The sequence below is a fragment of the Plecotus auritus genome, assembly GCF_963455305.1.
Source record: "Plecotus auritus genome assembly, chromosome: 14".
In the NCBI taxonomy this organism is placed as follows: Eukaryota; Metazoa; Chordata; class Mammalia; order Chiroptera; family Vespertilionidae; genus Plecotus; species Plecotus auritus.
Window position 1 is genome coordinate 16,304,523 of NC_137780.1, and position 23,203 is coordinate 16,327,725.

At 55.3% G+C, this 23,203-nt stretch overlaps 1 protein-coding gene across 1 annotated transcript in view; it reads left to right on the top strand.

Annotated features, from left to right (window-relative positions):
• Positions 1–2,124: 2,124 nt before the first annotated feature.
• The window catches only part of ITPKB (inositol-trisphosphate 3-kinase B), a 93,928-nt gene continuing 72,849 nt past the window's right edge, over positions 2,125–23,203 (top strand). Inside the window, exon 1 of the mRNA XM_080651272.1 lies at positions 2,125–4,140. Coding sequence (XP_080507398.1) covers positions 2,263–4,140 — 1,878 coding nt within the window. The 5' untranslated portion in view covers positions 2,125–2,262. The remainder of the gene's footprint in view (positions 4,141–23,203) is intronic.

A 23,203-nucleotide genomic window follows, 5' to 3' on the forward strand; every position in this document is an offset into this window, starting at 1 on the left:
GTGCATTTAAAATGTGCAACTGTGCAACGAGGTGCCCGCAGTCTCTTCTTTGATTTGCATATTTGTGTACAAGAACACAAACCGTTTACATGGGATTTTAGCCCGTTTCAAATGCTAAAAAAAGGTCCCCATGATTTGCTTTGCTTAAAATGCACACTCAAAACTTTATTAAAAACATGTCAAAAAGAGTTTCATAAAGCTAGACCCCAGCAAGGCTTTACAGAGAGGTGGAAAATGGATCGTATATCTTTAACCCCCAGAAGTTAAAAGGCTTTTTTTTTTTTTTGTTAGCTAACAATGGAAACTTTTTTTTTTAAGTGTTTCCCTCCCTCGGTCTTGCCAAGCAATAGAAAAAAAAAAAAAAAAAAAAAAAGAAAGAAAAACTTGTTCCGCTGAGTTCAACCCCAGACAGGCTCACAACTTCCTTCCTGCTTTCCTCCCCCAACCCCCGCCTTTCACCCTCCTCCCTCCTCCACCGCACCCCCCGCCCCAAGTTTCTTTTTTTTTTTTTAATCTCACATTGAACAAACACTGAAGTAGCCGGGAGCAGACACAGACGGGGCACTCTCTCCTCCGCCGGGAAGGGCGCGCAGGGCCGGCCGCGTCGCCGCCTCCGGGATCGCCGGCCCCGGGCCAGGAGCGTTTCTCCGCCGCCCTGTCCTCTTTTGTCTTCGCAGCTCGGGGAGGAGATTATTTCTGAGCTTTTTAACTTTTCAAGCCATCTTGTGCCTGGGCCATGTAGTCTGCACAGGACCCGGGGATCTGAGAAACTGTAGGTAAGTTTGGCGGCTTTTTATCGTTCCCGCTTCGGAACCCCTTTCCCCTCCCTCCCGGCTCCGGGGCAAACGCGAGCGTCCCGGGTTCTGGAAAAGCGCAGAGAGATGGGCTGGGGAGGCCGGAAGGGGGGTGCATTGCATTTGGGAGGCTGGCGCGGAGTCTGGGTGCGGGGAGAGCGGGGAGAGAGCTGTCGGCGTTTCCCCTGCTCGCCTCCCAGGCCGCGGGCTCCGCGCCGCCTCCCCAGCGGCCAGGCGTCCCCCGCTCGGGCGGCCGGCGGCTCCGTGGGCCACGGCGAGGCTGCCTGGGTTGCGGAGAAGCCTTGCACTTGGCCGCGCTGCCCGGGGGTTTCGACCTCGGGCTCCGGGAGGTTTGCAGAGCCGGGGTCCCGCGCGGCTGCAGCCACGCACGCCCTGGGTTCCTCCGGGTGAGCGCGGGTCCCAGAGCCTCAGAGAGCCGCGTCCTCCCCCACGGGGCGCGCGGAGGCCGACCCGCTGTCGGCGCGCGGGCACAGCGGCCCCTCCGCAGGGGGCGGCGGCGGCGGCGGCGGCGGCGGGGGGTGGGGGGGCGGCGAGCATTGGTTCCGGGACCGGGGACGAGCCGCTCTTCGCCCCCGACGCGCGCAGGCGCGCCCACACCCACAAAACACACTTGTTTGGGGACGGGACAAAGCGGGTGCTGAAAAATGCCTCGGCTGCGGCCCCGCCGCGCGCCCAGACCTTCGTGGGCCGAGGGACACAGCCCGAAGGCCAGGTCAGGAAGGTTAACGGCCGGCAGGCAGGGTCCTCCCGGACCTGAGCGCAGACGGCGGCGAGAGGAGGCAGGTCCGGCTCAGGGGCTCAGGGTCGCTCTGGGTCGGTCCCGGATGACCAGAGAGGGTGGAGCTGGGAGGTCCTGAAGTCCAGGGGCGGAGAGGCCCCGTTTTGCCCGATGTAACCTGTGTTCGCTCAGGCGGAAGCCCGGAGAGGGTGGATGTGCACTCGCTCAGAGGTGCCCACAGCACCCTGCCCATCCGCGGGGCGCCGGGGACGAGTCTTAATTTGGAATTGAAGACCCCTCCAAAGCAATAACAAACCAGGGGGAAGGGTGGGAGCGCCTCGAAAAAGGCACACCCCCACCGTGCTGGCCACCGACACCCCCTGGGCTGTCCTCGCGCAGTCTCAGTGAGAGGTCCAGGGGCACCCTATCCCCGACAGGTTGGGGTTCCGCGGTTCAAGGCGTCCCCTCCCCGTCCCCACACCCTCCCTGTGGGGTCCTGACTTTTCTCCTTGTGTCTCCACAGGGCGCTGCCGTTTATGGAGCTTTGGGCGGGGGCTGAGCCCGCGGTCTTGCCCCTCGCGCGCCGCCCAGGCCATGCCACTCCATCTGCGCGCCGAGCCGCGGCCGCCGGGTCTCCAGGGCTGAGCCGGGAGCCGCGGGAGGCGGCGGCGCGGGCGGCGGAGCCGGAGCGGGAGCCGCGGCGGCGGCGCGGGCGCGGGACCCAGTACTATGGCTGTGTACTGCTATGCACTCAACAGCCTGGTGATCATGAATAGCGCCAACCAGGTGCGGAGCGGCGCCCCCCGGCCCGGCAGCAGCGAGACTCCCCCGCCGCCGGGGAGCGCCACCTTGAGCCCCGGCAGCGTGTTCAGCCCCGGGAGAGACGCCTCTTTCCTCTTCCCCCCGACCGAGTCGTCGTCACCCGAGGAGCCGGGGAGCCCCAGGGGCTGGCGGAGCGGCCGGCGCCGGCTGAACAGCAGCAGCGGCGGCAGCGGCAGCAGCGGCGTGAGCAGCCCGAGTTGGGCGGGTCGCCTGAGAGGGGAGGGGCAGCAGGGAGCGGCCGCTGGCCCCCTCTGCCCCCCAGGGCCGGAGGAGGCCCAGAGGAAGCTGCGCATCCTGCAGCGCGAGTTGCAGAACGTGCAGGTGAACCAGAAAGTGGGCATGTTCGAGGCGCACATCCAGGCGCAGAGCTCCGCCATGCCAGCGCCCCGCAGCCCGCGCCTGGGCAGGGCGCGCTCGCCCTCCCCGAGCCCCTTCCGCAGCAGCAGTCAGCCCCCGGGAAGGGCCCTGGCTCAGAGCGAGGAACGGAGGACCAAGTCCTGGGGGGAGCAATGTCCAGAGACCTCGGAGGCCGACTCCGCGGGAGGCGCAGGGGCGCCCAGCCCCAGCCTCTCCAAGAACAAGGAGGGAGTGGCACCTTTTCCCTGCCCGGCCTCGCCGTCGGGCTCAGGGGCTCAGGGCCCAGCCCCTTCGGTGAGAATTGAGAAGGGGGCCCCTGCCCGACCCCACTGTGGCTCACCCGCAGCTATGGAAATTGACAAGAGGGTCTCTCCTCTGGAAACTCGGAGCTGCCCAGCTCCCGCGTTGGGCTTGGTCGGAGCGAACTCCGTGATAGCTACAGAAGTGGCGGCGAGAGCTGCGCCCACTGGGCCACACCACCCGCAGGACCGTGCCCTCACGGCGCTGCCGGAGAGGCCCCGGGGTGTGCATCCCCCGTCACACCCCGCCGCCCCGGTGGAGGGTAAGGGGCTGGCTCTGGGGAGTGAGATGAGCCCATCCCCCGAGAGGGGCGGGCCCCGCAGCGGAGAGCCCCCTGGAAAGGCGGGGGAAAGAAGTCTGCCCTGTGGCAAGCCGGGCTCCTGGGATCCCGAAGCGGGCGACAGGCCCGAGGAGAGGACTGTGGACGCGCAAAGCGCAGGGGACGTGAGCTTGGCAGGGCCCGGGGTGACCCAGAGTGGGGCCCCAGCGACCCGGGAGCCTCAGCAATGCTCCAACCGAGTGGACGAAGGGTCTCCGACGCTGGGCTTGCGTGGGGGCAGCCGCTCTGCACAGCCAGGCGCGGGGGAGGAGGAGGCGGGAATTCCCACTGCCAGAATGCTGGAACCTTTGCCCTGTTGGGAAGCAGCAAAAGATGTGAAAGAACCTCAGTGCCTCCCTGAGGACGGGGTGGGCGTGCAGCCTGGGAGCTCCAGGGCTTGGCTGGGCCCCATGGAAGAAGCCCGCTTGGCCTGGACGTGCGGCCCGGGGGTACCAGCCCAGGGGACTTGGGGAAGCCCCCCGAAAGACAGAGCCGCCCACTCCAGCCCAGAGCTGCTCTCCCCAGAGCAGAAGGACAAGCCTTTGCCGAGGGAGGCCTGCAGCCCCAGCAATATCCCTGCGGTCATCATTACAGACATGGGTGCCCAGGAGGATGGGGTCTTGGAGGAGGCACAGGGCAGCCCGCTGGGCATCCTGCCCCTGAGGAAACTGTCCTCTTCCTCTGCCTCCTCCGCCGGCTTCTCCTCCTCCTATGAGGACTCGGAGGAGGACATCTCCAGCGACCCTGAGCGCTGCCTGGACCCCAGCGCTGCCTTCCTGCACACCCTGGACCAGCAGAAGCCCAGAGTGGTAAGTCTTGCCCTGAGATTTTTCTAGAACTTGAGTTGCTTGTGTGCCCCCTGCTTTTTCTGACTTTCTACTGAGTCATGGAGACTGGCTCGGGCCTGGGGCAGTCACAAAGTATTATTCTCTCCGGGTGTTTGCTGGGCAGGTGCTGGCGCACTGACCGTGCATTTTGTTGCTATTCCCATGAACATCTTAAAAAACAGTTTTTATGTAGGTCGCCAGTCACTTCTTAGGAAGATGGTACTCATGAATTTTACCAAAATCTTCCGGAATAATGCTCAGAGAGAGTGTGAGCAGAGCTGCCAAGGGTAGCTGCTGTCTGATCAGGTGAACCACTTAATGCTGCGATTCTTTTAGGCAGCGGAAAACTGACAGGGACGCCATGGAATTGACTCGGCCTCTGTGCTAAGAGGCCAGGAAAATGGGTGATGCGATTCTGTGACAGGACCTGAGACACAGAGGTGTGGTGGTGGCGGCCTATTGGGCGAAGAACCCCACTCGGTCTCAGTGAGTTAAGTCAGGACATTGCAATATTCATGGGGCCTGGTAACTAAGATACCGTTTTGACGTATCAATTAAAGTGAAAACTGTGCTTTGCGTCTCTTTAATCACAGAATGTTACGGACGTCAGGTCAGGTTGCCTGCTCGGGCGGGGCCTGGGTGATATCTCTAGGTAGACACCACCTGATGGATATGCTTGTTGACTGGCACAGGCACATGTGCAAGTGCATCTGTCTTGGTCCATCGCCCTGACATCTTGTTTATTTCTGTTGTGGTTAATCTCAGTCCGCGGCTGTTTTCACTCTTAGGATGATCAGAGTGTCTTGTGGAAGACAAGAGTTGAAGGCAGCGCTTCTGAAAGGGTCTGGACTTTCTCTCAGCGTTCCCAGCGTCTGGGGAATTTCCCAGCGCGGCCTGCGAGGGCTGCTGGTGCTACCTGGGGAAAGTCTGCATGTTCGTGTCGTAGGTAGCCTTCCGATTTCACCTTGAATATCCAACACTGCTGGCTGTACCTCTGTGACTTGGCCCACGGCAACCGAGAACTTTCTATTTCTACTCTACATCCTTGTCTGAGGTGTTTGGACCTCAAACCACGTTTGTCCCTCGTTCCCACTTCGAAGTCGCAGTCTGGATTTGGGAAGCCAGGGCATTTCTTTTCAGGAAACTGCGCGTTCTGTTCATGATCGGGAGGCAAAATGTGGCCCCGGTCAGCCTGGCATTCCGTGGCCGGGACGGGGTGTCAGGCCTGGCACACACCTCAGAGGAGGGCTGGCCACCTGGGAGGGGAGGCGGTACAGGACCGGTGAAAAGGGCTTCTCACTGAAGGTGGCTGGCTTTCTCTGCCTCTTGCCCACAGTTACAGGCAAGAAGGACATGGCCCTCTGTCACGCCTCCCATTTGCGTTTTAAACCCCGAGGCAGCAGCCCAGGTGCTTTAACTTGTTCTCCAACTTTCCATTCGCCCTTGCTAGCGGCGGATCCACAGCTCCTATTGGCTGGTTCTCTAAACAGTTAGTGCGTCTCATGTTTGAAAAGGGCTCTCGCCTGGGAGAGAGGGAAGGGGAGAGAAATAATGACAGGTGATCCTTGTGTGTGTGTGTGCTTTTGTCAGGTGCCCGAGGGACGCTGACTGAAACCGGAGGGTGGAGGGGCGTTTTCAAAGCAGCTGCCAGGTGCAGAGGTAGCAGTGAGGCCTGCCTCTGTCCACCGCCTTCCCACCTTAAACAGGGGTCCAGACACCCACAGAGCAGGGCCAGGAAGAGTCTCCTGCCGCCCTGCTCGCTGACTCACACGAGGCTGATGGGGAGTGTGTGTTGGGTGGGGAGGTGGGTAACCAACTGGAAATGATGGGATCCTAGGGACGTCAGAGCTCTTGGCTGAGTGTTTGCATGATGAGCGAAGTTTTCTGTCTCTTGTACAGATGGTTACGGTGGACCGTCCTGTGACACCGTAACAGCTGCCCGTTGGCTCAGAACCCCTTGCTTGCCAGGCTCTGCTGTTCTGTCTGCAGAAGCCAGACATCTTGATGGGCTGGGCTTCTCGGTGTTCTACAGATAAACCCTGGGCCACCCTGTCTGAGGCGCTGCGACACCAGCACCCCTTCCTTCTCTGGCTTTGCTGCTTGTTTTTATACTGCACTCCAGGTGCTCACACCCTCACACGTGCTCACACTCACGCACCCTCACACGTGCTCACACTCACGCACCCTCACACGTGCTCACACTCACGCACCCTCACACGTGCTCACACTCACGCACCCTCACACGTGCTCACACTCACGCACCCTCACACGTGCTCACACTCACGCACCCTCACACGTGCTCACACTCACGCACCCTCACATGTGCTCACACTCACCCTCACGTGCTCACACACACTTGCACACTGTCACACACTCAAACACCCTCACCACCACACTCACCCTCACACATGCTCATACACACTCACACACCCTCACCCTCACACATGCTCACACACACACACTCATACACACAGGTTTGAAATTGCATGTTCAGGCCTCCCCCGCTGGCCCTGGGGTTGAGCTGCTCTGCCCTCCTCTGAGAGACAGGCTGGGGGAATGACTGGGGTTGAGCTGCTCTGCCCTCCTCTGAGAGACAGGCTGGGGGAATGACTGGGGTTGAGCTGCTCTGCCCTCCTCTGAGAGACAGGCTGCGGAGTGACTGAGGCTGTGCAGGCGGAGGGGCGGCCCCCAGAGGCCTGAAGCTGGCTGCTTTGTGGGCTCCCTGCTGCCTGGCCTCCCACTGCTGGGAGTCCCAGGGCCGGTGCACCGGGAACAGGGAATGCAGAGGACCTCCCTGTAGTTAACAACACTATAAGGCCTTGAAAAGCAAGGCCTTTGGAAATGCACCCTGAAAATTACTTCTCCATTTAGATTATGCAAATTAGCAGAGGCCTTTTCACTGGAAGGGAATGCGGTGAGAAGGCCACTCTCCTCATTTGCCCCCATGGGAAGGAGCTAGAGAGGGCCCCGGGGAACACGCACGGCGCTTTAGGCCTTTTTCCCGAGTCTCCTGAGGAACCTGACAGATGCATCTGTCCCTGAAGTAGAACGTTCCGAGTTTTTGCACCTGATGTCTGTTTATAAAAGATCGGACTTGAAATTTGTTCACAAGAAATTGTATTACGTGCCTTGTGTTCAGTGGCTTAAATTTGGGCATTTATTCTTCACTGGGATCTGAATAGAAGCGAATTTCTCTGAGCAAGGAAGATGTTCTCTCTTTTGTTCTTTAAAATAACTCAAAATTAACCAGCAGTTCTTTACTTTCCTCTATTTTTCCATTCAGTAGTATCTGAGCCATTGAAACACCAGGCTTAAAATATGTGTGCATATTACTTAAAAAAAGTAGATTTTATTGATTTGCTCCAATATTGTACTATTAATTATGGGTACAAAAAAACAACACACACACGCGCTAACCGGTTTGGCTTAGTGGATAGAACGTCGGCCTGCGGACTCAAGGGTCCCAGGTTCGGTGCCGGTCAAGGGCATGTACCTTGGTTGCGGGCACATCCCCAGTGGGAGGTGTGCAGGAGGCAGCTGATCAATGTTTCTAACTCTCTATCCCTCCCCCTTCCTCTCTGTAAAAAAATCAATAAAATATATTAAAACACACACACACACATACACACACATAATGTTGGCTTGGCTATCTGTGGGGTGGGGATCAGAGGGATATATAAAGAAGTATAGTACAAAATTTTTTGGATTCATGTGCTTACTACTTGTTAAGGGCTATTGGAGTTTTGTTTCTTTTGCTTTTTTTGGTATTGACTAGTTTTGTTGTGCTGTTTTTTCCCAATTACAGTTGACATACAGTATTACAGTATTTTTAGGGGTGCAGCATGGCGATTAGACATTTATGTAACTTAGGAAGTGATCACCCTGATAATCTAGTGCCCATCGTTGTTGTCTTGTTTGTGAAAAACTAACTCACACATGTACTAAAAAAATCAGTTTATAAGGGTTCTATGTGGTTTTGAAAAGTATAAAGTTTTTATTTGTGGGCAAACGAAATTAAAATTTAAAGGCCTTAGAGGATTACTTAAAAAAAAAAAAAGAATGTAGTGGTAAGTACTTTTAAGTAGAAAATTCTTTTCTGGATGAGAATGTTAAAGGCCCCGATCTGGCGGGGGAGAGGGGGAAATCGGAGTCAGGTTGAATATGCAGTTTTCTTGAGATGGGCCTCCTCCTTCTTTGTCTGGTATGTGGATAGGATCTTTCTGGCGAGGCCTCCGCACCTTTCAGGTCTGGGAGGACCCTGAGTCATTCATGTGAGGTTCTGAGTGTTACTCTGATCTGTTTGGGGACAAAGAAACCCAGACTCGGTGAGACAAAGGGCCCCAAGAACACACTCATGGGCTCCACTCTCTGGCTCAGTTTCCTCCTTTTGAAATGTGTCTGTTGCAGGAGGATGACGTCATGGGGGTCTGTCTAGTTCTCACTGTCTGTGACTACGTAATTCTAGACATTGGACTTAAAACTTGGTGTAGGTGACACTTCAGGGTGTCTGGAAGTGTGACAAGATTCCTTTGGTGTAGACCTTGGCCACAGAGGACAAAAACTGGGCACTTTTAATTTTGTGCTTTTACTTAAGACCCATTAATTGATCTGTCTGTCATCTCTCTCTTCACTGGAAGACTGGTTCTTTGTAATTTCATGTTGAAAAAAGCATCAAAATAAATCACCAGTAGGATCCCAAGATTCTCATTAGTAATTAGACTGGTATTAGAAGCTGTCCTGGTAGGATGCCAACACATGAACTGAAAAGTGAAAAATGCTGATAGTTGAGGGCTTTGGCCTCCTCAGATATTTCTGTTTGGAAGGTGAGGCTTTGCCTGCATACAGCCAAAACATCACCTCAAAAGCCTTTTGTTTTTTAACAAAGATAAAAGTAGTTCAGCCAGCTGAAAATTCTTTCAAGTAAAGGCGGAGAGTATAGAGAAAAAGAGAGACTGATGTGTAGGCATTGCAAAAACACAGCTCAGGATTCACCCAGTCTTTAGGTTCTATAAGAAAAGCATATGAAACCAGTCAGTTGCTGCTTCGAGAAAAACGTATTTCAGGTGTAAAAGAAATCACTTTCAGAACTTTTGTTTTTAAGTGCTGAATTGCTATGGAGTCACGTTTGTGATTTTGTTGGCACACACCTGTTACATGCAGTTACTGATAAGATTAGTTTATTTACATTCCTAGGAGCATGGATAACATTGTTTAGGCTTATTTTTATTTTGTCAGGTTTGATTTTGTTATCTAAAGATAGAATTTAAAAATATTGAATGGAGAGAATTTTATATCTGGATAGAAAAAACTTTGTAGATTTTAGGTAATTGGCAGGAACCTGAATGAATTCAGAAACGCTTCTAGGTCCTGTTGTGGTTATGCATTCGATGTGGAAGGTTCTATGAGTTTTGATAGGAGAGGAGACCTCGATGTAGGTAATACACGTTGTGCCCTGAAATCCGTGACCAGCATGCCTTGCAAAGATTGTTTTCCTGACGAGGTAGAATTGGCACAGATGTAATTTTCACGAATCAGGGAGCTCACTGTTTATGAAATCACACCAAGCCCAACTGTCCTTCCAGACACCGGGTCACTCGTTTTTCCAGGGGTGGAGTGTTACTTGAAAGACAGTTGAAGTCTCCTTGGCTGAAAGATGCCCTAAACGTGTATGACTTTGTTAGGCAGTGAGGCCTCTGTTTTTGCTATTAAAAACAACCAGATATTTTCTCTAGCTTATATAATTAACATAATGTAAATTTGGGTTTAGGAAAGGCTTGAGAGCTCGTTTCTTCCAATAGCCCCATTTTACAGGTGAGGAAAGCAAGTCCAGAAAGTATTCAGTATAGTTAAGGACCCACGTTTGCATTCTCCTTTTCACTTACAAAACTTCACTCGTGGATAAACGCCTTACTCACCTTGGGAGAAATACCTTGGCTTTAAAGGCAGTACATTTTTAAAAAACATTGTTACAGGAATGGGTGAATGAATGAAGCAATAGATGGGAGACAATATCTCATTATCTGTCCATAAAAGAAATGTTAAACCATCTGGAAGATGAAGAACAAAGAAAGGCGGACAAGAACAATTAAGGCAAGCTCATTGCTTATTCCTGTGACCTGGACCCATAGGAGTAAGGGTGACAGACTGGGGTTTAAGAGACTTGGGGTGAAACCTCAGTCTGCAAGCCCTCGGAAACATGGGGAGAGTGGGCGTGACCTCCTGGGGTCAGAGGTCAGTGATGCAGTGTTTATATAAGTACCTGGCAAGCACCTGGCACATAATAGAGGCTCCAGAAATGCTGGTCGAGGTGGAGTTGGGGGACATCTTGAGTGCTGGCGAGGCAGTGTCTGTCTGAGAATGCCTTGGGCCCTTCGGAAGAGGCGCTCTGCAGCATTTCCAGGGGTTTGTTTAGGTCCTGCTCCTCCCGTACAACCCTGGGAAGTGATTCTGCCTCCGCCAAAACGTCTGGGATGAAATTAAGTTTCTCAGAGACTGGTACACACAGGCTGGTGTGGAACCACACAGTCCCGTGAAGTGTCTTTCACGGAGTGCTGGGGACAAGGCTGGCTTACCTTCCAGAAGTCTTGGCTGTTTCCTGGTGTCGTTTCCTTTTGCTCAGTTGCCGGGTTGGGGATATTTTAAGGCTGGAAATGAAGGAGACATATGGGCTGCAGCAGAAGTGCACACTGCACAGGCCTCGAGGAGCAAGGTCAACGAGGACTCCTTTTTGCAGAGTTTTTACAGGGAAGACCACTCCCATGTTTCCTACTCTAAGGCAGGGCCTTCCAAGCGTTCTCTGATGGGAAATGACTTGTAATCACCATCACCATCACCATTATCACCACCATCACCATCGTCACCATCTTCATCATCACCATCATCATCATCATCATCACCATCACCATCATCACCATCACCATCACCACCACCACCACCATCATCATCACCACCATCACCATCATCACCCCCATCATCATCATCATCACCATCATCATCATCATCATCATTTTGCTGGTAAGCAACACGCAGGCTGTAGACCAACTTGTCTGGTGTGTTGTTCAGCAATTTCATTAAGAAGTCACTATTGCCCTAGCCGGTTTGGCTCAGTGGATAGAGCATCGGCTTGCGGACTGAAAGGTCCCAGGTTCGATTCCTGTCAAGGGCATGTACCTTGGTTGCGGGCACATCCCCAGTAGGAGGTGTGCAGAAGGCAGCTGATCGATGTTTCTCTCTCATCGATGTTTCTAACTCTCTATCCCTCTCCCTTCCTCTCTGTAAAAAAGCAATAAAATATATTAAAAAAAAAAAAGAAGTCACTATTGCCCTAGCCGGTTTGGCTCAGTGGATAGAGCCTCAGCCTGTGGACTGAAGGGTCCTGGTTTGATTCCAGTCAAGGGTACATGCCCGGGTTGCGGGCTCGATCCCCTTTAGGGGTTGTGCAGGAGGCAGCTGATCAGTGGTTCTCTCTCATCATTGATGTTTCTATCTCTCTCTTCCTCTCCCTTTCTCTCTGAAATCAATAAAAATATGTATTTTTTAAAAGTCACAATTAGAAAAGCTGATCTTTCCCCTTCACTGAGCTGTATTTTATTGACTGGATATCACTTAATGGAAATACATTCAACAGAAGGCTACTAGTCAATATGTACTACATTTTTTTATTTCCTGAAGTTTTTACTTCTGTTTTGCTCTCACCCAGCTCATAATCTTCACAAGTAACCAAAAAGCAGGAGCCGCAGACAGTAAGCAGAAGAACGAACCCCTACAATTCGTTTTTATGTACTAAGTTCTAGTTCGGGGGGAGGCATGGTTTTATTGCCCCGTCTCAGATCATGTAAAAGAAATTGGCTCTCAGCCAGGGGTGGTGATGGTTAATTTTAGACTGAAGTGAAGCTCACTGTTACCCTGTTAATCGAGCACTTTACTTTTGTGGTAAGATTCTGGGTGGAAAGGGAAAATCAAGTGTTACAGCATCTCAAACGAAGACATTGAGATTATTTCCGTTGACCTGGTGGCTAAGATTAGGGTCTGCCTGACCCAGCAATGATCCTCTGCATTAGCGATGCAGGGTGTGGTCCCATCCTGGCCAAGGAGAACTCTTCCCAAAGGGAGGGCCGTTTGCTCACGTTCATAAAGTTGGTCTTCATGCATCAGAGGGCCAAAGTGAGGTACTTTTGCCTTTGGATTGTGGGGCATTGGCAATGTTTTTTTCTTTGCCCTTCTTATGGGATTCTCTGCATTCTGCACCCCCCCCCCCAATCCATTTAACCAGAGTGAATAAACTGATTGTACTGTTCCCCAAGAAGAGGTTGTAATACATTTTATGTTACCGGCACTTGATATTTCCAGATGCTCTGGGGTATTCAGCCTGCCACAGGGCGGAGGGATTTGGTTCCCTGTGACTGGCCTTCCACCAGCCCCATCGGCAGTCTCTCTTGGATGCCGGGTGGGTAGACCTGGGCAGTGACACGAGAGGTCCCTGTACCCCCAGGCAGTCCCCAGCAAGTGTTTTTCCAGTTTCTCTGACATTCTTTCCAGGCTCAGCTCCATTTGTTTTTTCCTTCTCTATGGCAATTGATGACTGAGTCGTAGAGTTAATCCGCAGGATCTCCTGTTAAGTGCTGCTTCCACGGTGGCTAGGAGCTGGCGTGTGCCCCATCCTCTGCCCTGCATGGCTGTGCGCGGCTTTCTCTGCCAGTTCGCTCTCTGAAGAGTCGATTTAATAACATACGCCTCAGAGCTGTGCAGAAAGGAGCTGGGCTGGGGGTATGGAGAGCAACTCGGGAGTACCACCTCTGTAACCCTCATCTAACCGGAATCTATTAGCGGAAACGAGAAGGGCCTGTGTCTGATAGTGAGATAAACAGTTTAATCTCCCAACAATGTCAAGTGGAAAATCCGACCGCAGCCAATAGCTTAAGAAGTAAATGGCTGGGAGGTCTTGTTGGGACAGCAAATCCTGAGACCCAGATTGCTGAGACCTGGGAGGTTAGGAAGACGGTGTTCAGGTTTGAGAAACTCCCGAAAAATCCTCACCAGTAACAAAATTGGCTGAAGGAGGGGACGTTTTGAACGCGTTATAATTGATGGTTTAGGCTGTGTGAGACCACTGAGATCTTCCCCTCCTCTTTGCCGCCATCATTGTGGCCATCAGAGTGGTAGGCACCCCTGGGTGTTGAGCCTCTGAGTAATCCCGGTAATTTCGGAGACTCGGGGCCTCCGCCGAGAGCTTGGCTGGGCGTACCGAGGAGTGCGGTGAGCTGGGAAGACCAGGATCTCAGACTGGGCCTCGGTGGCCTTTGGCTCCTCCTCTGTAAAACGGGAATAGTGCCCAGGTCTCCTTCTTCATGTGGTCGTTGTGAGCCTCAAAGGAGACAAGTCTTTGTAGAGTCACTTTGAGAGAGTGTGTTCTTTCCTGCCCAAGTTAGTTTTAATGATGAGCCCTCTGACGTTTCCAAAGGAGACAGACAAGAACAAGCACCACCCTCAAGCAGGGTAGTCCCTCCCTCCCCCCCCCGCCGCGTTGTGGAAAGAGAACTTGGGAAGAACTGTGTCCAAACCATCTTGAAGTGCACAGCAGGGCGCGTCCTGACAGGGACGTGGCAGTGGGTGGGAAGCAGGGGTGAGCAGGCAGACATTCTGGATCCCATCCTGGTTCCGCTTCCGCTGCTGGCCTCGCCGCCTCCTGCCTGAGTGACCACCTTAACCGATGGGGACTGTGGCGGAAGCTTCCTGCCCCTGCGGTTTGCTGACCTGTAGGTGGGACTGCAGATGATGGACCAGAGGGAAGAGGGGAGTGAGCGAGGAGGGCGTCGCCAGGCAGGAGTCGGATGTTTCTGGAACGGGGCTCTCAGCTCCTGGGTAAGGGAGAGGACTCTGCACCCCTGAGCTCGAGGCCACCTGATGGGAGCCTGGAGTTTTCCAGCACCAGGTGGTGTTTTTCTCGCCTGTGTCCTGCGAAGTGAAAGATTGGAATCCAGCAAAGTCTTGAGCTTTTAAAGCAAACATGAGCTCTGGCCGGTTTGGGTCAGTGGATAGAGCATCGGCCTATGGACTGAAGGGTCTCGGGTTCGATTCTGGTCAAGGGCATGTACCTCGGGGGCATATGTGGGAGGCAACCAATGTGTCTCTCTCACCTAGATGTTTCTCTCTCTGTCTCTCCCCCCTCCCTTCCACTCTCTAAAAATCAACGGAAAAAAGATAACAAAACCAATAAATAAGTAAAGCAGACAAGACAGTCAGCAAATATATACGGGCACCTTCTAAGTATGACGGGTGCCGGGCTAGATCCGGAAACCTCTGGGCAGAGCTGGGCCTCCATTCTGGTGGCCGCCGTGTGGCAGCATGGACCTGCACCGGGTGGCTGCCCCGACAGCGGGCGTCTCCTACCACCTCTGTCGGCAGGTACCAGCGCCGAAGAGAAGGCTTCTCGATGCTGTCCGTCCCTGGCCTTGGGACCCGCCCTCTAAGCAGAGCTGATGCCAACAGACATGTTTGAGATGGGCACAACCCAGAACAAGATGGATAGCCATTGAGCACGCACTTCCGTTAACTGCGAGCTGTAAACAGTGGGCTGGTGTAGGCCCGTGGCACGCAGGGACCTTGGTGCATGTCGTGGGACAGGGAAGAGGAGTTAAATTTGGGCACCAGCCACTGGGGAAGGAGTCTGGGTAAAGGCTGGAGGGTCTGCTGTCTGTTAGAAGTGGCCAAGCCACGGGATTGTTCTGGATCCAAAGGCTCTGGGAGGTTGCGTCGAACTCCACACAGATGGACGCTGAGCTGACAAAAGGTTCAGTGCGTGGGCAGCTGCACTGTCACATGGAGACCGCCACCCCCACCCCAACTGACCAGAGCGACGCGGTCAGGAGAACCGGACAGGAACTAGTGCTCGGTGCGTGTTCACTGAGCGTGCACCCGTGGAGGGGAGGTGGGGGGTGGGTAGAGAGCCCTGGTGTGGAGTCAGGACAGTCCTGGGTTTGAGTCCAAACTCCACCCCCTCCTGACTGTGAGCCTAGAGAAATGTCTTACCTTCCCGCCCCTCAGTTTCAACATCTGTAAAATGGAACCGATAACACCTGTCCTCAAGGGAGGTAATGTGTGGGGTGCCTAGCACGGTGTCTGGACATCCTAAACGCTCAACGAACAGGAACTAAACGATGTGGACTTCAGAGGCAGCCATGCCATCAGCAGGCTGGAGAGCCCACGATTTCCACCTTTCTCCCTGTTCCCGTGGCAGTGAGGGCGATCGCTGAGGAGTGGGGACGTCGCTGCTTCCCAGCCAGGAACAAGCGGGGCTCCTCGGCGCTGAGGCCTGGAGGGGTTGGTGCCGAAGGAGGATCGTTCTGATGTGCAGAGGGAGACGGTCTGCCTGCGGTGGGAGGGGGGGCGGGGCGGCCAGACCTGAATCCACGGCCTCCCTGGGTCCCGGGCCGGACGGGATTCGCCTCTCTGGGCTGCGTTTCCTTGGCTCTGACTGAAGATGAGGACCCTCTCTCATGGGCCGCTGTGAGCATGAAGTGAGATCAGGCGGCACACAGACCTGGCACAGGCCGGTGGGAAGGAGGGAGCCTCCCGGCGGGAACACGCACTGGCCTGCGCTGAGTCCTCGCCCGCGGCTCCTCCCCGTCCCTCAGACGGTGACAGCAGCGGGTTTACTTCCAGGAAGGGCTCTCAGTCGCAGGAGAGGCCTCACTGGTTACCAGGGCTCAGAACTTGAGGTTAGAAACAATGGGCTGCATTCAGCTGGGGAGGGGTGTCAGGTTACCCCCCCCCCCCCAGCCTCTGTTCTTTTTGGAGGTGGAAACTGGTTGAGGTCATCCAGGCACAGAGTCCCAGCTTTGGGGGCCATGCACGGCCCCACCCCTCCTCTCCCTCCCCTGATTCCTCGGCTTTCTTTCTTTTTGGTTAATCCTCACCCCAGGATATTTGTCAGTTGATTTTTAGAGAGAGTGGAAGGGAAGGGGAGAGACAGAGAGAGAGAGAGAAACATCAATGTGAGAGAGAGACATCGATTAGTTGCCTCCTGCACGCCAGGGTCGGGGATCGAGCCTGGAACTGAGGTACGTGCCCTTGAGCAGAATCGAACCCGGGACCTTCAGTCTATGGGTGGATGTTCTGTCCACGGAGCCACACTGGCGAGGGCTCCCTGCTTCCTTGGCACCTCTCTTAGAGCCCCGTGGCTCATAAGGGAGAGGCGGAACACACATGTACCCCACCGCTTGGCACGCTGTGGCTCTGCCAGCGGGCTCTGAGCATGTGTGACCGAACGGCCTGCGTCGCTTCCAATCTGTGTCGGGTGCCAGCGGGCACGTGTTTATTAAAACGGGCTCTTTCTCAGGTTAAAGCGATGCTTCCCTTCCCTGTGGCCTGGAGGGCCGGGCTGGGGCGGGGCCTCGGGGCCCACTTTGCCCACCCCACCTCCTCTCTCAGGTGAGCAGAGGAGAGCCTGCCCAGCACGCCCGCGTCACAAAGCCGCTCTTCGCCATCGTCCTGGTGAGCTGCAGGGACCCAGGCGACTTGGCCTTCTGGACTGCTCCTCAGGGCGGGTGGTGGGCGGTGGAGTGGAGGGACAAGCCGGCCGGGTGGCTGGGCCCAGCGGGATGGACCCCGATCATAACGGCTCACTTTGGAGTCCCAGCAAGGCCTGGGGGCCCTGCAGTATGACAGGAGGTGGGGCTGGGTGGTGACAGACATCACCCCAGCCTTGGCACCCGCCCCCGACACAGGCTTTGCAGGGCATTCGATGTGTGACGCGGAAATCCTCTTTCCCTGGCCGTAACTCGGGCGGGCGGGCGGGCGGGCGGCAGTGTTAACGCTTGGGGTTTGCATCTTTCCTGCCTGCCTTGCCTTCCAGTGCCCCAGGGTGGCCGGTAGGAGGCCAGGCACTGAGCAAAGGGCTCCTTCGCAGGCCGGTTTGGGGCCCGGCGCCCTCCTGGAGCTCGGGGTCTCGGGCCTGGCCTGCGCCGACGTCTCCCCTGGCGTCGGCCTCCCCCGGCCTTAGCGAGGATGGAGGGGCTGACCTCTGGGAAGAGGAAACCACCGCAGGAACTTGTCAGCATGTGGCGGCCTTGACCTCAGGTGGCGAACGGGGGCTCCGGGGTCAGTAACTCCCTCATTGCCCAGCCGGAGACACACCCGGACCTGACGAGTTGTTTCCGTCACTGGTTTCGATCGGGCTAAAGCCATAGGGAGCTGCGCAGGTTCACCTCGCGGGGTCACACGGTTCCGTAAACCTGCTCGCTCCCCCCGCCCGCCTCGCTGCAGGCCGCTGGGTCGCAGGAGAAGCCGAGCGTCCCGCAGGCCCAGGGCTTCTTCCCGCATCCTGTCCTTGGCCTTCGGACTGGCCTAGGTTTCCTGCCTGTCCCCACGGGCCTCAAACACCACATCCCCAGGGGAAGGCCGGAGAGGCTCCCTGGGAGCGGCGGGCCCTCGGGTGGATGTGGGCCAGCCGGGAGGAAGGGCCTCAGAGTCCCAGGTGGCCCGTGGCTGGGGATTATGGCCTGGCGCTGACGGGTTTGCGGACATGTGAACTGACTGTGGAAAGGCGGCTTCGGGAACTTCAGGAAATAGTTCAGTGTGACCCCGGGACCAGGCTTTGTAGAAGAGAAGGGAGTCCTGAATCGAGGTTTAAAAGTTCCGTTGCCCACAGGACAGGGAGGAGGGCCTGGCTCATCCGTGTTTCTTAGGACGCTGCCGGGGAGCTGCGCCGTCACCAGAAATGCAGGGTGCACAGCGGCGGGGCAGCTGTTACAAAGGCCCAGCGTCTCAGGCTGCACGAGTAATAACACAACAGCAGTGTGGTTTCTGAAGTGTCTGGGATGTGCCAGGCATGTGCCAGGCATGTGCCATAAATGACTTGGTTTCGTGTCTACAAGGTGTATCTTAACTTTTCCTCCTTTTACACCGAGCAGATGAGGGTGCCAGGCCCAGGGCACAGCTGCTCAATGGCCAGGCTGGACTCCTGCCCCTTCCTCTCTGCCACCATCACCTGTCACCTGGGAGCTCAGTGCTCTCTGCCTGCTGAGACCCGGCCCGTGGGCAGCTCTGGGCTCCTGCTGGAGGAGGATGGGGGCTCGTTGTATCAAAGGGAGAGGAAGATGGGGGCTGACCATGGCCGTGGGGTGGTTGAGGGAGTTAGGGGGCCTGCTGCCTTGGACATAGAGTAAAGGGGATTGTCTTTACGTGGTTGCCCTGGAGTAAGTAGCGTTTTGGTCAAGATCAGTTTTCTATTTGCAGAACGAAGAGAGGATTCTTTGCTCCTGAATGAATGGGCCTTTGTACAGAGACGTGAGCCCCTGGGGCTGCCTGGCGGCCCCGGGCCTGCTGGAGAGGAAAACCGAGAGCTCCTAACCCAGAGGGCAGTGACTTAAAGCTCCTCAGGGCTCCCTGACCGTGGAGAGCAGGGATCCAGCCATCTGTCCCGCAGGCCAGGCCCTGGGAACTCTGCCTCGTCCTGCAGGGAGGGAGGGGCGCTCAGAGCTGCCGGCGGGCCGGGCCTCAGCAGGCGGAGAGCGCTGTCTGGACCTGTCCGGTGTCCTCAGGCCGCGCAGAGCAGCTCATGTCTTGGGGCTCGCTGGACAGGTTATTTTGCGCAGCCCTGAGGCATTCTGGACCCCCGTGAATGGCAGGTGAAAGCCTGCGGTGGGTTTCCGTGTCAAACGTAACATCAGCACCCGCGCTGGAGTCAGTGCATCCAATTGCCCCGCCGGCCTCCGACTTGCGTAACTTAGAGACGCTGAATGAGCAAAGGCAGCGCGGTTATTCCAGGGCCGGTGGGCGGGCCGGCTTCCCATAGAGGGTTGTCTCGGGCTCGTTCCCGACAAGCTCAGAGCTTTGCTGGGCAGAGCTGAGCCTGAGTGTGTGAGCGCTGGGAATGCCCTGGTGCCTCTCGCCGGGCGCACAGCAGGTCACCACCGAGGTCCCCCGGGGAGTGCCATGGACGTGCCACAGGACAGTGAGCCGCCCACCGCGGGCCAGACCCGTCGCCGGCGGAGTGACCGCCGCAGTCTCGGGTTCCCTGCCTTGGAGTTGGGTTCCTCAGCCTTGGCCTTGTCATGAGGTTCTGACTAAGCTGTCGCTTGGAGGAGGGGTATCTGTGCTGCTGGCAGAGTTCGGCTGTTCGCGTCCGGCTCTCATTTCCGCTGCTGATTGGCCGGGAGTGCAGTTGCTGGGTCCCGTGGCCGCGGCGTAGTTTGTTTTATTAAGAAGCCGTGTCTACAGTGCGGCCCGTGTGCATCCCTGGGCAGTGCCGGGCGATGGGCTTCTCTGCGCCCGCCCGCGGGTGCCTTACTACTTATCCAGCCACGCTGCGAGTTACGGGGCGTCTCGTTGTGGTTTCAGTGTGTCTCCCCCTAATGGTGTCGGACATCTTATTGTGTGCTCATTCGCCATCTTCAATGAAACACCCACTTCAATGAAATGATTGGCTTCAAGAACAATCCCACAGAGGTGCTGTGGCAACACGGCTGTGGGAACACGGCTGAGAGAACACGGCTGAGGGAACACGGCTGAGAGAACATGGCTGAAGGAACACGGCTGAGAACATGGCTGAGGGAACACGGCTGAGGGAACACGGAGGCAACAAACCCTTGAGCGTGAACCCCACCCTCCCCCCACCTCTCAAGGCTTCAGGTGAGGGCGCTGGTCGTCTCCAGGTCCCTTCCTGCCCCACCCCCCCTGACTCCTTAATAGTCGTGACCCAGAGCAGCCCCCCCCCGCCCCCGGGGTGGGCTCCCCCACACATCACCCACCGCCCCCAGCTCTGTCTCCACAGGATCCCACCAAAGCTGACTGACCCCCAGGGCTGTCCTGAGGAAAGTTGTCTATGGATTGTTGGGCCTGGACATGAACAGAAAAACAAAGGAACAAATGTAGAGTGTCTTCCTCCCCCCCCCCCCCCCCCCCCCCCGGCCTCCCTGGCCTCCCTCTGGACCTCCCTCAAAGGCTGTGGCTGGGACCAGCCCCCTCCCCTCTCTGTGCAGCCCCTTCCCCCCTCCCCCCGCCCCCCCCCCCCCGCCGTGTCTCTAGTTGGGCCTGTGCTTCGGCTTTAGTTGGCAACATGGGCACATTTGAAGGCCCCAGAAATACTTCTCTTCTTCTGCTGACAACCATAAAATAAAGGGAAGGTGTGTGTATAACTTACAGCTGTTAGGAGCAGTGTGGACTGAAGTGGTTTTTCTCTTTAAAACTGAATCGCACCCTTCCACCCTAGACTGCTTGGCAGTGTTGTTGGTTTTTAATTTTTGCCTCTTGCCTGCTGGGGTTGCTCGAGTCTCGGGGTCCCCCGGGAAGCAGGGTCACCTGCTTAAGCGTGTATGCGTTTTTGTTCTTCTGCCTGGTCACGTGCATGGACTTCACCGAGTGTGAAATAAGCATCCTTGGTCTTCAGTTCAGTGAGTCATCAGAAGTGAAGAGGCTTGCTTGTTTCTGCCTTGGTATAATGAAGTATAACATTTGCGAAATCTCCTTGGGTGCATTTGTGCAGACAATCTACACAAAGAAGGAATTGTTTTCTGTGTGGGTTTGGAAAACGGGCAGAGGAGTTTTACATGGGCCCCTGAGCCCGGGTAGCCGAGAGATGGCCACAGGCTTTCCACATAGTCCCTGTGGGCCGTTAGAATGTTCCAGGACATTTAATGGCCCTTTGAGTGGGCCCAAGACCGAAGATGTAGCTGAATCACAGGATGGGTTGGTTCAGAAGAGTTTCCTGCTTTGGTAACTTTCTGAAAACCTAGGTTTGGTTCTGGTTTGAACTTGTCCTTAGAGTTAAAAGAAAGAAAGAAAAAAACACTTCTTGTTACATTCCTGGTTCCCGTTAAAATGTCACTCTGTGCTTGGTCTGAGGTTGAATAAATAAAACGTACTAGGGCTGTTGGTGAGCAGTTCGTTTTGATTCAGGTCACTTCTCCAGGTGGCATCACTGTTATGAACGTATTTCCCAAGAACTGGCGTTCTCCCAGGGTGGTGTGTGTCGTTCTTTCTTACACGTAAACGTTCTGGCTGACGAAGAGTTGCTACACTGGTGTTTGCGATGACTGGGAAGCAACACGTGACGAAAACTAGCAGAGGTTCTGCTCAACGCACAGCCTGGGTCTCTCGGGACCAGGAGGACTTTACCTCCTGTTTGTAAGTGGCCAGCTTTCGGGGGAGGTAGCTCCTTTCTCCTGCTGTCCACAGACTGTCACCGGTGCTGCTGCATCCAAGTCAGGCTGGGAGGTGGGCATCTGAAGATAAGTAAAGCTTTGTCCTCACCTTCTAGGAATTTTCACTTCATAGAGGAGTGAAGTATACATGTTTACTGTGTGATGGGCATTGAATGGGGAGGCAGGTGAGTGAAATATACTCATTTACTGTGTGGTAGGCATTGAATGGGGAGGCAGGTGAGTGAAATAGAGGAGTGAAGTATACATGTTTACTGTGTGGTGGGCATTGAATGGGGAGGCAGGTGAGTGAAATAGAGGAGTGAAGTATACATGTTTACTGTGTGGTGGGCATTGAATGAGGAGGCAGGTGAGTGAAATATACTCATTTACTGTGTGGTGGGCATTGAATGAGGAGGCAGGTGAGTGAAATAGAGGAGTGAAGTATACATGTTTACTGTGTGGTGGGCATTGAATGAGGAGGCAGGTGAGTGAAATATACTCATTTACTGTGTGGTGGGCATTGAATGAGGAGGCAGGTGAGTGAAATAGAGGAGTGAAGTATACATGTTTACTGTGTGGTGGGCATTGAATGGGGAGGCAGGTGAGTGAGGTATACATGTTTACTGTGTGGTGGGCATTGAATGAGGAGGCAGGTGAGTGAGGTATACATGTTTACTGTGTGGTGGGCATTGAATGAGGAGGCAGGTGAGTGAAATATACTCATTTACTGTGTGGTGGGCATTGAATGAGGAGGCAGGTGACAGGCCTGAAATACCAGCAATAGCAGACTCGGGATGTGAACCCAGGCATTCTTGTTTGTCCTCACTGGAGGGTATTTTTTGAAGACTGTAGGGGGGTTGGGGGTGAGGGGGGGTGGGCCAGTGGTCAGGGGAGAGAAGGAGGGAAACATCGATGTGAGAGAGCCACATCAATTGGTTGCCTCTCGCCAGGGCGGGGAACCTGCAACCCAGGGACGTGTCCTTGACCCCAAGACCCCAAGAATTGAACCCAAGACCCTTTGGTTCACAGGCCAACGCTGTAACCACCGAGCCACTGGCCAGGGCAAATCCAGGCATTCTTATTCTAGAACAGCGAGCGTTTCTCAGTGTGGGCACTCTTGGCACTTTGGACTAACTTATTTGGTTGGGGTGGGTGGGGGGGCTGTCCTGTACACTATAGTATAGTTGGCAGCATCCCTGACCATTGCACCTCCCCATGGTTGTAACCAGCAAATGAGAACCAACAGTGTCTGCAGACGTGGCCAAACGTCCCCTGAGGGCAAGGCGCCCTGGTTGAAAACCACCGCGTCTGGAGCAGGTCCCATGACCACTGCGCACCCTGGCTTCCCAGGGGGTCAGTGTGTAGCACACACCTGTGCTAGGATGGCGAGAACTGGAACGGTTTGGGGGACCACACCAATGTCTCCCACAGACGTCACAGGCCCCTGCCTGGGACATGCACGCGTGGGCACTTGCCATCTCTTGGAGGGCCTCCTAGGTTGGCCTTAAAGAATGGCCTTCTGCCAAACTCAGCGAGAACTTTGGCAAAAAGAGAAAAATGAGACTGTCAATGTTTTTAAATTTTTGAATTCTCTGAGTAAGTCCTAGAGGTCCTTGTTTGTGAGGACCAGGTCACAGGCCCTCGTTTTCAGAGTTAGGACGTGGGAATGGGAGGGGGAGACCCCGATTACGCGAGGCCACGTGGCCTGGGTGCGGTGGCCGGTTTCAGCCGCTGAGGGGAGCTGTCCGGGGCAGGGCAGTGCTCTGAACACCAGGTGCTTTCTCTGGCCATTTCTGCAGTAAGCAGCCAGCTTGCGAGCAGAGCCAGGTCTCCTGCAGTAAGACGTGCCCTCTGTGACCCGTGCCGTCATGGGGCCGTGACGTGCCCTCTGTGACCCGTGCCGT